Source organism: Mytilus galloprovincialis, chromosome 7 (assembly GCF_965363235.1).
Source record: "Mytilus galloprovincialis chromosome 7, xbMytGall1.hap1.1, whole genome shotgun sequence".
NCBI classification, from domain to species: Eukaryota; Metazoa; Mollusca; class Bivalvia; order Mytilida; family Mytilidae; genus Mytilus; species Mytilus galloprovincialis.
This window is the reverse complement of record NC_134844.1, coordinates 70,328,478-70,342,387: the sequence shown is the minus strand read 5'-3', so window position 1 is coordinate 70,342,387 and position 13,910 is coordinate 70,328,478. Positions and strand designations below refer to the sequence as shown.

The window sequence follows — 13,910 nt, the reverse complement described above, 5'->3', positions numbered from 1 at the left end:
TCCCCATGTGAGGAAGAATCTGCTTTCCATCTGAGTACCTCGGATCACCTTAATTTGTTAATGGGATTCGTGTGTGGCGTCTTAAGTTTTCTATATTGTGTTTTGTGGACAGTGACTATGTCTGCTTGTCTTTTTTTTTAAAGCCATGGCGTATATAAATATAAGAAGATGTGGTATGAGTGTCAATGAGACAACTCTCCATCCAAGTCACAATTTGTAAACGTAAACCGTTTATTTTCGACTTACGAAGTTGAATATCCTTTTGGTATCTTTCGCCTCTGATTTTATAGCAGGTCGACTAAATAATAAAACTGTTAGTATACTTAACAGGAACTGGAGCAATACCCTACTAAAATTGTAAATTATCAAGAAAAGGCTCTCAAACATATAAAAATTGTGGCAATTTGTAAAGCTAATTTTTAGAGTTCAAGATCTCGCATGAAAAACATTACAAAACCAGTATAAACGAGCTCAGTTTTTTATATAAATAAGGCTGTTTGTTTTCCCGTTTGAATTTTTGTACATTGTCATTTCGGAGCCTTTTATAGCTGACTACGGTGTGGGCTTTGCTCATTGTTGAAGGCCGTACGGTGACCTATGGTTTTTAATTTCTGTGTCATTTTGGTCTGCTATGGACAGTTGTCTCATTGGCAATCATACCACATCTTCTTTTTTATATCGACATGTAGTTCAGTAAAAACGCATATATGCATTCAACTTCACCTGGATTAATAGGTTTATAAAAGACTAAGCGAATTAGTAAGACCAGCTCAAATAGAACATTAGTAAAACCAGCTCAAATAGAACAATCATGTCCATGATCGTTACATTTCAATAAATATGTAACTCAATACTATGCCTATATTTAATCTATAATAATTTTAGACCAATGAAAATCAAAGCACGCATTGGCTTTTATTAAATTAAGTTTCGTTTACGCAATGCGTCTGATATATTTGGAGCTAGATCATCTTCATATACGGGTCGGACAATAACGCGAGCTCTTGTTCTGTGAGCTGTTCCCATAATACCAGTTATTTCAAACTTTCCGTCGTTGGTTCTTATCGTTGGTGTATGTTTATCATAACGAGATCTCACAAATCTCAAGCCATTGCCGTTTCCTTCGTTATACATTTGGTGAAACCAATCACGGTGACGCTCAGTAGCTGGTTCTGCCAATCCAACACCGAGATAATTACTGTGCCACCAAAAGTTGTACGGACAGCTCCACATCACAACTGCTCTTCGTCCCTCTCCATCATCTATTCTCCATGATGCCACTCCGTACGTTCCGGAAAATCCCCAATAGGATTTATGTGCCGTCTACAAATTGGAAAATAGTTGTCAGTTCAAAGATATTTTGTATCTACATTTTGTAAAATACAACAAAAATTTAAAATTTAATCAACGATAACAAACTTAGATTCATACAATTCTAACATCAGTTGCAAATTTTGAAATAAACAATATATAAATAAAACATGCATTTGTAGCTGAGAGGGTGGAATTAAAAAAAAATGCCTCCCCTCTTAGCCATGGAAGATTTCTAACGGGAAAATATCATATTATGTAGTGAAAGTACTTTTTTGTGTGGGTATCATTTTTTGTGGATAAAACAAAAGTTGCATGTTTGTAGGTGCTTCAATTCATAAATTTTAGTTTTCTGAAGAAAAATTTGTATATATGAAAAGGGAATCTGAAGAGGAATAAGTCTGACAGGGGTGGTTGAGGTTTACATACAAGAATAAGTGGACACAAGTACAGAATATAGAATAATTTTGTATGCATGTAACTATATTTGAGTATAATTGTATTTCGGTAACTATAGAAAATAATTGAGCTCATTTGAATTTTTAAAGATTGTGAACTTCAATTTTATGTTTTTGGTGGAGAACATTGCCATCCTGCTAAAACATGATTTGAAAATGAAAATATTTAGATTGTTATAACATGTTGGTTTTGTCACTCTATGGCTATATGTTTAGATGATGATGGATGAATGGTTAAGTTAATATATTGATACTCAGAACAAGAACATGCTAATAAAGAATTGAATGTGTCTTTTTGTAAAGACATTGGGTGTGAACAAGCGTTGACAGAAGTACATTTTTTATGAAGAGCGGAAGCTCTTCATTTAAAAAAATATGCGCACAGTCAACGCATGTACAACCCTATGAAATTACTTAAAGAAGCATTGAATATTATAATGACATGTTTTCACTTTTAGGAATTTTGGTCCTCAGTGCTCTTCAACTTCGTACTTTATTTGACGAAACGCGCGTCTGGCGTATATACAAAATTTAGTCCTGGTATCTATGATGAGTTTATTTATTCGCTACGATAATGAAAACACAGTTACAATCAAGTTTATTATGGAAGCGTGTGTCAACATGAATGTTACAATTTATTTCAAATAAATAATGGTCGAACAGCATCAAAGAAAGATTTTCTTATTTTAGATTCTCAAGATCCTTCAAATAATTTCTCTGATTTAATAGAAAATAGTGTGTCCATTTTGGACTTTTTAGATATTCCGAGGGAAAGAAAAAATAGAGATATTGGAAAAAATAGGTATGGTTCTTTATTATTGGACTTTTGCAAGGGGAATAACTGTTTTATACTTAATGGGAGGATAAATGGTGACAAGGAAGGAAAGTTGACTTGCAGGAATGCAAGTGTTGTAGATTATTGCATTTAGTAATATTAATTTTATAAATAGATTTTGTACTTTGGATGTAGTAGATTTTTCAAAATTATTTTCTGATGTACATTGTCCATTGTCTATTAGTGTGTATGCAACAAATGTAGACGGATGTGAGGTAACTGATTATATAGAAGAAAGTGCAGAAAGGATAAGAAAGTGGGACAGTGATAAATTGATAGAATTTCAGCAAAATATAAACCAAGGTAAAATAAAAGATCTTTTGTATAATTTGAAAAAACCAAGGGTTGATGTAAATGTTAATATACATGTTGAGAAACTATGTGAAATTTTTATAGAAAGTGCAAAAGCTACATTTGGCATTTCTCATAGTAAAAACGGGAAAACACGTCAGAATTCGTTTATGAATAAACCCTGGTTCAACCGAGAATGTAAATTTGCGAGACAAAAATATCGTAAATTTAGACGAAAATTTAAAAAAAAATCGAACTACAGTAAATAGATCCAATTTGGCTGGATCGGAAAACAAATACAAGAAAACTCTCGACAAAAATCATAGATCATACCGGCAAAATCCTTCAAAAAAATGAAAGAATTGAGAACCAAAAATTCTAGAGACTATTTGAAAGTACTTAACCAGGGAAAGCGTAAAAAACAACCGGATATCCCAATAGAGAAATTATTTGATTTCTTTAAGGATCTAAATGCTTCTCCGACGGATGATAATGGAGCTGATTTACCACCTCTCGATGAAGACCAGGTTAATCAACTTAATTATGATTTGAATTTGTATATAGAAAAAGGAGAAATTTTGAAATGTATTAAAAATTTGAAAAACGATAAGTCTGGTGGTGAAGATGCTGTTATAAATGAATACATAAAAGCAACTTCAAACCAGCTTATCGATATTTATGAAACATTATTTAATTTGATATTTGATACTGGATTTGTACCAGAGAGTTGGTTAGTTGGTAATATCATACCAATATTCAAGAATAAAGGAGACCGAAATAATCCTAAAAATTTTCGGCCAATTACCATTGTCAGTTGTTTGGGTAAACTGTTTACGGCTGTTCTAACCGCGCGTTTGAACAAATATTCTGACGATTTCCTAATTTTACACGATACACAATGTGGCTTTAGGCAAGGCTGTAGCACTATGGATAATTTATTTATATATTTATATTACATTCTTTGTTTGAACTTCTGAAGAAAAGAAAGAAAAAACTTTATTGTGCATTTATAGACTTTGAAAAGGCTTTTGACAAAATTTGGAGGGATGGACTTTGGCATAAAGTACTGTTAAACAATGTAAATGGGAAAATGTTAAATGTGATTCAAAGTATGTACAAAAATATTAAATCAAATATTATTTTTAATAACAGCAAGTCTGATTATTTTCCGTATAATAATGGGGTAAGGCAAGGGGAAAATATGTCCCTTTTTTTGTTTGCAGTTTTTTTAAATGACTTGGAAATTTTTTTACAAACAAAAAACTGTAAGGGCCTTTTCACAGTTACAGAAGAATTAGAACTTGAACTTGATGTATTTCTCAATATCATTTCATTATTATATGCTGATGATACTGTTTTGATGTCTGAAACACCACAAGATCTTCAAATACAGTTAGATTTTTTTAATGAATACTGTAACTACTGGAAATTAAAAGTAAATGTATCCAAAACCAAAATATTATGTTTTTCGTATGGAAGATTACCGGACAATTTACACTTTGTTTTAGATGATCAAGAAATAGAAATCGTTCAAGAGTTTAGTTATTTGGGTATCTTATTGACAAAAACGGGAAATTATAAAAAGGCGATTAAATCACAAGTTGAAAAAGGGACAAAGGCGATGAGATACTAAAAAGGGGGAAATTTCATAGCTTATCAGTTTCTTGCCAGTTAGATCTTTTTGATAGAGTAGTAAAACCTGTTCTTTTATATGGATCAGAAATATGGGGATTCAGCAACTGTGATATTGTCGAAAAGGTTCATCTTAAATTTTGTAAGTTGTTCCTAAATCTGAAATCTTCCACTCCAAACTGTATGATATACGGTGAGCTAGGACGTTTTCCACTCTCTATTGATGTAAAATTAGGGATGATATGCTACTGGTCTAAATCAATTATGGGAAAGCAGTCAAAGTATTCATGTATTATTTATAAGCTACTGTACCACTTGTATTGTACTAAACACATATATTTTAAATGGTTAATATGTGTTAAAAATATATTCGATGAATGTGGATTTTCTTATATCTGGAACACACAGCTCTTTTTAAGGATGTACTTAGGTGAGGTTTTTGAATTTGTGTCAAATGTTCGGACTCCTTGGTGTTTTTCCATACAATACAATGTAAAATATTTTGCCCCATAACACCCATTTGTTTTTTCATATAAGACTTAATAGCTCATGAAAGGTCATTTACCAAAATTTTAGAAGATTCTTGATTTTCTTTCTTTTGTTTTGAGACACAAATAATATCAATGCAAATATAAGGTAAAAGTCAGAGTCAACCTTTTCCCGCCATATTTCAAATCTCAAATATCTCGAAAAGGAGGTCCATGACCTATCAATATTTTTAGCTTATCTTTATCCTTAATTGATGCTCTACCAGCTAATAGTATCACTTTTAAATTCTTAATTTCTTAATTTTTACCTATCCTCACCTAAGTACATCCTTAAATGATGTGTGGTTGAAATATAATATCAAAGTAAGATTGTGTGATCAATTCAAACAAACATGGAACGAGACTATTCAAAACTGTTCCAAAGCCTTGAATTATCGTATTTTTTAAGAATTTCTTGTGTTTTGAAGAATATTTTAATATTTTAGACGAAAAAGATTTTTTGACATTATGTAAATTTAGAATATGTAACCATAAACTTCCAGTCGAAATTGGAAGATGGTACAATATAGAAAGGGAAAAAAGAAAGTAATTTATGTAAGCTAGATATTGGAGATGAATTTCATTACATTATTAATTGTTCACATTTTAGAGAAGAGAGAAATAAATTTATAAATCGAAATTTTAGTATAAGGCCAAATATTATTGTATTTACTGAAATTATGTCGTCTACAAATAGGACAGATCTCATTAATTTATGTAAGTTTATACGAATTATAAACAAGCGAGTGTCCTCCTGAATAAGTTCTTTTTGTCTTTGTTGTTGTTGTATATAGTGTATATTTATGTTTATGTAGTTAATATATTGTATTATACATGCATGTCTTCTCTGTACCCATGTATTTGGTGATGAGAATAAAGATATATATATATATATATATATATAAATTGAATGTTATTTATGACTCGAGACAGATGTTAACCAATCAGAATAACGTATTTCAATGAAACACACATAATGTAATTATTGCAATATGAATATTTAACCTGATCTGTACTCCGCAGCCACGTGTAGCCAAATTTGTAACGTGCTAGTTTACGAGATAACAGTTTGCAATACCCGGACACATTATTTTGACTGTGGTCTTTGCTTTTTTTTTTTATAAAACTTTTATTCAGGCCGGGATAAATACCCATGACCTCCCACATTAGAGACGAACAAACTATCGCTAGGTATGGAACGCCACATCTGTCTTATGTAGAACTCTGATATTATATATCCGTTATGTTGGTTTATTATTACTTCATGATAGCTGTGGCGTTCCATAGCTAGACAACCGGTTTATATGTTTGGATTGAAGCCAACGAAAATAAAACAGTGCTTAACTTTACACCAAGGCCGTAACTACCCTTGAGGCAAGTGAGGCAATTGCCTCACTAAAATTTCGACACTGATTTTTTTTTAAGTGTTTATTTGTTTATGGTAATTAGATACGAAACATAGTCTTCTTTTGTTCTGTCTCAACTTTAATTTCGATAACTTGTCATTAAACTATTCTTTCTCGATATAACTCAGCATCTCAATGGGTGATGTTTCTCGATTACATTAACCTAGTAACGGTAATCAACATGGATCTTTGGTTAAAAACTGGCTCTTGCAGAAAAAAGAAAAGCGATACTGAAGGTGAGGAAGGAATAATTCCAGTAAACTTACTGATGTTGCCTGTGATCACAACAGATGTTAAGAGTTTGAGTATTAACTATTATTTAAACTGGAACTAATCCAAAAACTATAACTAGACTGACAAGTATACTGGGGCATCGTACGAGAGCAGTCCTGTCTGCTTATTCAATTCTCCGATTCACCAACTTTATTTGTTCTCTTTACAGACAAACAACATATAAATAATATAAAAACCTGCATGGATAAGTTGTATCCATGTTTCTTCAACCTTGAAAATTGAAAGAACATCCTGTATTCCAATTTGACATTATTGAGGAACGACACCTGACCTTTACAGCGGGATTTGTCTCTTCTAAATCTGAACTATGGATTTTTTTGTTTTTATATTCGGTATTTCGGGATCAGACACCCACCCCCTAATGTAATGATTCTTGATCTTAAATATGTTACCACTAACTATAACCAGAAATAATTTGAAATCATGGACCTACATGTAAACGTCGAAAAACACTAGTAAACTAACTAAAATAGATAGAATCATATACATGTATCTTATCTCATTCTACCCCTAGTTTTTTAGTCTTTGTCAGCATAGAACCAAGTTTAATATTTTGTAACAGCGATTGTATGATGGTGCTTATAGGAATGCTAAATTCCTTTTTTTAGGAATTTTACACTAATGTACGACATGTTCTTGTGCTTAACTCTCCCAGTGACAAGCCTCTGCTGTGAACGTTCTTTTTTCTGCCCCGAGACGTCTGCAAACTAAGGAAAGGTTATGCATGAGAGGCGATGGATTTTGTGGTCGTGTTATGCTCCATGTTCATCACGATAAGGATGTCAGCAGACCAAATATTCTGCAATGATTTCACGAAACCGGCAATTTGAATAACAATTTCTACTCAATTATAGGTTAGACAATACTTGGTCATGTTTAATCAATAGGCTATTTTCCATAGGAAAATGCCTTAGGGAGTGTACACTTAGTTAGTGCAGCTATTAAGAGTTGACTTTCATAATTAACTGACAATGAAAAGTCATTCATGTATAGCATTTCATAGTGCATAGAAAACTATGTACTATGAAAATTAGAGGGCAAAAAACTGACTTTTCATTGGACGCGAAAAGGTGAGTATGTTCTAATCGATGTTTGTTCTATGTTCTGGCGGCAGACTCAAATTTTTATTTGGATGTTTATCTGACATATAAATTCAAATAAAGTTGTTAAAAATTCAAGCTGGTGTAAGTAAATGTCTTTAAATATGAACAATTTATATAAAAAGTGTCCAAATTTTAAACATTGTCAAGCTCTTTGGAAATGCTCAGAATGCAGAATTTTGCACCATTCATTCCATACCCTGCCAAAAAATTATTCTGCCTCACTAAAATAATAGGCCTAGTTACGGCCTTGTACACAGAAAGAAATTGAATACATATTTAGATAATTGACCTTCAAGTTATTGACTCAAATAAAAAAAAAAGCTTTATTAAGTAATTAACTCAAAGATGTCCTCAATTACATGTATAAAGTGCAAATATTGCAATTAAATTACTAAAGTCTTTGATGAATAAATCATTTGAAAAATATATATGTAGTACATGTATTTATACTGGGGGCATAGTGGTACTCGAATGATGTGGCGCCTCACGGCCATTCTACAACACTTGGGTGTCTGCCAGTTATTCAGTATTCCGGCCGTCAGGACCTACTTGAATAACGATGTTAAAACAATGGCAGAAAAAAACGATACAAATCGATTACTACAATAAAGAATTTCTTACATTTGACAACACTTATCATCTCTATTTTGTGCCATTTTTCCTTTGATCTTTTTTTGTGATAATTTTTCATACCATGCTACTCGCTTGAGATTAAAAATTATCGCTAGAAACTAAGCAGGCACGTGGCGTTGCTAACGAAATTGACATTAAATTGACAACGTCGTCATACATGTAGGTAAAATAGCGATAAACAGATTATCATTGGTCATCTCAACTCGATTGCTTTTCTCGCTCCCGGCTCAAGCGAGAAAATCAATCTCGTTGAGATGATCAACGATAATCTATAAATATGTGATAAAAGATATTGATTACATGCGATTACATTTATTAATTACATATTTACTTTAACTGGTTACATATGATTACTATCACTGATTAAATGTGATTACAAAACTTACAAATTTCTCTCTAAGTGTAGGTCTGATTAAAACTGGAGATGACTGCAATTCACCTTTCTTAATGGTAGCATGAGGATTCACGAGGTTGTATTTTGTCCAATTTTCTACTTCAATTGTGCACACAACACGATAATTAGCTTCGGCTGTCATCATAGTAGCTCCAGATTCTATTGAAGTCGAGGCAGCAGTAACCCCCAAGTCGGCCCAATTAATTGGAATTCTCACAGCTGAAGAGTATGCCATTGATCCTATGGATGAAAACAATAAGAAACGAAACATTTTAGAAATTCAGTGAATTTGCAGGCTCTTAACATGAGCTGTGGACACAAAGCTATGTCTTTTTTTATCCAAAGTTTAAAACTAATGTTGAAATTAAAAAGGAAATTATTTGATCATGCTAGTGTCAGATATTATAGTGTCGTGTGAAAGAGTGTCCGCCTAGAAAGTGTTTACACTTATCAAATAATGTCCATTGCCATGACATTATGTCTCTTTAAAGGACAATATATCATAGCAGTAGATATAAAATTATGTCCTCCAAGGGAAGTATTAAAAGTTCATTTGAGCTTTTTACAATACTTAAGTTTTGATTAAAATAGGGTTATTAAAAATAAATTAATTTAAACATAGATACATTGAGGATGTTTCATTCAATAGAACAAACTTTTTTTGGTATTATCAATAACCTAAATTTCTTGTAAACGATAAACAATCGAAATTCACAATGCAGTCCGCATGCATTTAATCTATTTATCAAATCGGTATGAGCTTACACACTCATAAAACAATACTAGGCAGAATTTGAATCCTGCGAAGATCTGTGTCTAGTTCGGTACTTTTTTAATTTTGCTATCAGTCCGAATTTAAAAAGGAGTAGGTCCGGTAACGGCCAATTTTGGCCTCAAATTTCAGGCTCATCTGACTAAAGATTTTGTACACTTTTTAAACACTTAAGTGTCTATTTCAGTTGATTCAATTAATTCATGTGAAAGATTTTAACTGATTAAGTCATTTAAAACGCTCCGATTGTCAAAAACCGCCCATATTTACGTAGCAGAAGCATTCTACTTTCAAATAAATAGCAAAAAGTTTACATTTTAAACAATTTTGTAAAACTGCTATATTTTGGGGCCAAAAAGGGGTCTTGTACTGGACCTACTCCTTTGTCTATCTCTCGTTCCAAATCTGTTCGCTAACCGATAGCTGCATCAACTGTCTACCAATTTATATATACAAAAATAAATTTACACAAAGGTTGAAGAACTGAAAAAAATTACTTGAAATAAAGCCAATTTAGGTGTAAAATGGGACACTGGGTTAATCTGAGGTCAGCTCTCTGGTATGAGCGGTTCTAATTGTCATGCGAATATTAACTAGGTTTACAATTTCGGTATATATATATATACTTACCAACCAATACGACAAGGAATAAAGTACAAGACGCTTCCATGTTGATTCTGTATGGTCAAACGGTCACTAAAACAAAAACGAATAGCTACATTACAGCAGATTGCATTGAGTGTGTCGGTAATGGAAATATCGTTGGTTAGCTTGCTTGCTAGCTGAACCTTGAAGTCATTATTAGGCAAGTATACTAAATTTTTGTTGGCCCACCAAAAACCTATAGAGAATAAAATGCAGAGGAAATAGAGAATAATAGGGTGCTAAATTATAGGGAATACAGAATATCGGGGTGCTAATTACTTATAGGGAATAGAGTATATCGGGGTGCTAAATTATAGGGAATACAGAATATCGGGGTGCTAAAATATAGGAAATAGAGAATATTGGGGTGCTAAATGATAAGGAATAGAGTATATTGGGGTGCTAAATGATAGGGAATAGAGTATATTGGGGTGCTAAAATATAGGGAATAGAGAATATTGGGGTGCTAAATTATAGGGAATAGAGTATATAGGGGTGCTAAATTATAGGGAATAGAGAATAGTGGGGTGCTAAATTATAGGGAATAGAGAATAGTGGGGTGCTAAATGATAGGGAATAGAGAATATTGGGGTGCTAAATTATAGGGAATACAGAATATCGGGGTGCTAACTTATAGGAAATAGAGTATATCGGGGTGCTAAATTATAGGGAATACAGAATATCGGGGTGCTAAAATATAGGGAATAGAGAATATTGGGGTGCTAAATTATAGGGAATAGAGTATATTGGGGTGCTAAATCATAGGGAATAGAGTATATTGGGGTGCTAAATTATAGGGAATAAAGTTTATTTGGCTGCTTAATTATAGAGAATAGTGAGGTGCTAAATTATAGGGAATAGAGTATATTTAGGTGCTAAATTACAGGGAATAGAGTATATTGGGGTGCTAAATTATAGGGAATACAGAATATCGGGGTGCTAAATTATAGGGAATAGAGTATATTGGGGTAATACATTATAGGGAGTAGATAATAGTGGGGTGCTAAATTATAGGGAATAGAGTATACTGGGGTGCTCATTTATAGGGGATAGAGTATATTGGGGTGCTACATTATAAAAAATAGAGTATATTGGGGTGCTCATTTATAGGGAATAGAGTATTTTGGGGTGCTACATTATAGGGAATAGAGTATATTGGGGTGTTGAATTAATGGGAATAGAGTGAATTTGGGTGCTAAATTATAGGGAATAGAGTATATTGGGGTGTTAAATAATAGGAAATAGAGTATATTGGGTGCTAAATTATAAAAAAAAAACGAAACATAATCGGGCAAAGTTAATAAAAAATAGAAAGAAATTATCAAACAAAAATAATTTAAAAAATACAGGAATGTAAGAAACTCATTTAAACCCCAATATGATTACGAGTCCACATAACGGACTACTATTATTATTTCCTGATTCAGAACTAGTTTTTTGAAAAATACACACTTTTGTCATATATAATGTCCGTATTTTCACCACGATGTCCAAGTATTATAGACAAACCAGCAAAACCGACGACTACATGTAAAACTGATATGGACGTAGCAAAAGAATGGCAATATATATCTGAACATCAATATCCTAGTAGGTTTATAGTGTAGTTGAGTGAACGAAGCCTGTATTTAATGAAATTCGGTCCTTTTTTGTATCACAATCAGTTATCTGACGATCTATTATAGCCGGTTTAAAAATGACACAACTTTATCAAGGTCCAGCTACAAATCAAGATCCAGAGCTCAGATCCACAGGCAGCAGCGCTGGACCCCCCTTTTTTCTATAAGTATATTATTTGTTTTGATTGTTCAGTTGTTGTCCTTTAATGTTCCTCATAACCTTTTGGCTAATATGGCTGTATTTACACTAAAAAAATTTCTCCCAATATGTATTTAAAATTGAGTACAGTCAACCCTGTGCATATGGAAACATCTCGTAGGTGCATCAGTTGTTTTGTCAGTTTTCCTATCGAAGGTCGGTGGTTTTCTCTACCAATAAAAACTGGCCGCCACGAAATAGCCTAAATGTGGTGCTTTAAAGTGGCGTTAAAACACAAAAAATCAAATCAATCATCAGTTATTTTGTACTCATTGTAGATTTTGTGGTGTAAAAACGGTCATATTTTTGAATTCCTTTTGATGAATTCTATTATTTCAAGTTGATTTTAATTATAAGAATGTATTCTTTCTCTTATCCATACAGATATGACAAAACTAGAAGTGTATAATATGATTCCCGTCTGTTCTTGGACAGATACGAATTTTCTACGAAATTTCAAAATACATTATGGTGAACCTCAAATTAGTACATAACATATAACGTTTGCCTAAAATTAACATTGAATTAGTTCTTTCTTCATTCCATAATAGTTTGTTAACTATCAAAGCTCTTACCTCTTCGCTGCCTAGGTACGCACTGACTGATTTAAAAATTGATTTAATAGTAGCCGTTGAAACTCGTGATTTACTCGTGCAGAAAGTTTCCGTTAATCAATTTAGATGACTTTACATGTATTTACATAGGGTGACATTTATTCAATTTCTCGACCAAGCGCAAGCTTATTTTCACCAAGTATTTTTTTGTTATAAAAAATGTATCGTAGTTCTACAATAATGTATAGTTGTAGATTTTTTAGCATTTTGTTAAAAGACGTGTTTTACAGATTATGATTTGTTTTGTTTATTGTTTTCTTTATGTTTTGACTAAAGACGCTACCATTTGATTTTTATTGGGGGGGGGGGGGGGGTATTTGAAAAAAAGGCAGGACAGGGGTTTGGAGTAAAAAAGGCAGGAAGAGCATATAAACCAAAGATGATAATTCATGTAAACAAGAATGGCATGAAGATAAAGTATGTAAAGTCAGGATACACTAAAAAAAAAAAAAAGGCATGACCAAAGAGAGTGAAAAATTAAAGGCAAGACAGAGATTACAACTAAAATCAGGACAAATTGTTTTCACACCCGGTCCGACGCATTGGAGTTATTCCTCTTAGAAGGAGAACTTGCTTTTCCATTTCTTTACCACGTTTACTCATGATTTTTTCTAATCTTATTTCGAAGTATTCAGTACTAGCAGCCGACAGCTATCTAACTAGCGTTGTAAGGAATGTCCCAAGTCATACGTTTTATATATTTTTTTTCAAACAAGCTGTATGGTAGATCATTTAGGTTGACGTTATAACACAAAAAAATCACAGTACTAAAAGATGAAATATATAGGTCAAGTGAAATACCTATCTAATGAGTCACAAAAACAGAGAAGGTGTGTTCGAATAGCTATTTTTTTACTGAAAGTACTTGACGACAGTCTTTCAAGTTGGATGATGAAAATGCATATCTTCGAAAAATTCCAATTTTTTGGTGTGTGATAACTAGAGTTTATAGTCTTCATACACTAAAAAAATCTAGTCTGCCCTTTCACGATATATTTATTTAGAATTTTTTTAAATGTTTATGAATTTTCGAAAATTCCACCTGACAACCGATCAGACAATTATTAACTGATGCTCATTAGCTAGTTGATACATTTGTCTTTAAAAATACAACTGACATATAAGGATCGTAATGGTGCAATATGGACAAATTTATCGGTTTCCAAGAGCAAAATTG

General features: G+C 32.5%; 1 protein-coding gene across 1 annotated transcript; it reads right to left on the bottom strand.

Moving 5' to 3' along the window:
* Positions 1 to 851: 851 nt before the first annotated feature.
* Positions 852 to 12,767, bottom strand: LOC143083577 (tereporin-Ca1-like). The gene is made up of 4 exons (XM_076259841.1): positions 12,695 to 12,767; positions 10,287 to 10,352; positions 8,877 to 9,124; positions 852 to 1,323 (listed from the first exon to the last, which is right to left on the bottom strand). Exons 2-4 carry the CDS (start codon positions 10,324 to 10,326, stop codon positions 919 to 921), a joined length of 693 nt encoding a protein of 230 aa, XP_076115956.1. The 5' UTR covers positions 10,327 to 10,352; positions 12,695 to 12,767; the 3' UTR covers positions 852 to 918.
* Between the last annotated feature and the right edge of the window lie 1,143 nt (positions 12,768 to 13,910).

Coding starts and splice junctions, on each gene's coding strand:
- LOC143083577 (XM_076259841.1), bottom strand. CDS start 10,326: ATGGAAGCGTCTTGTACTTTATTCCTTGTCGTATTGGTTG. Junction 9,125..10,286: donor ATTCCTTGTCGTATTGGTTG/GTAAGTATATAT, acceptor TTTCATCCATAG/GATCAATGGCATACTCTTCA. Junction 1,324..8,876: donor CTACACTTAGAGAGAAATTT/GTAAGTTTTGTA, acceptor TCCAATTTGTAG/ACGGCACATAAATCCTATTG.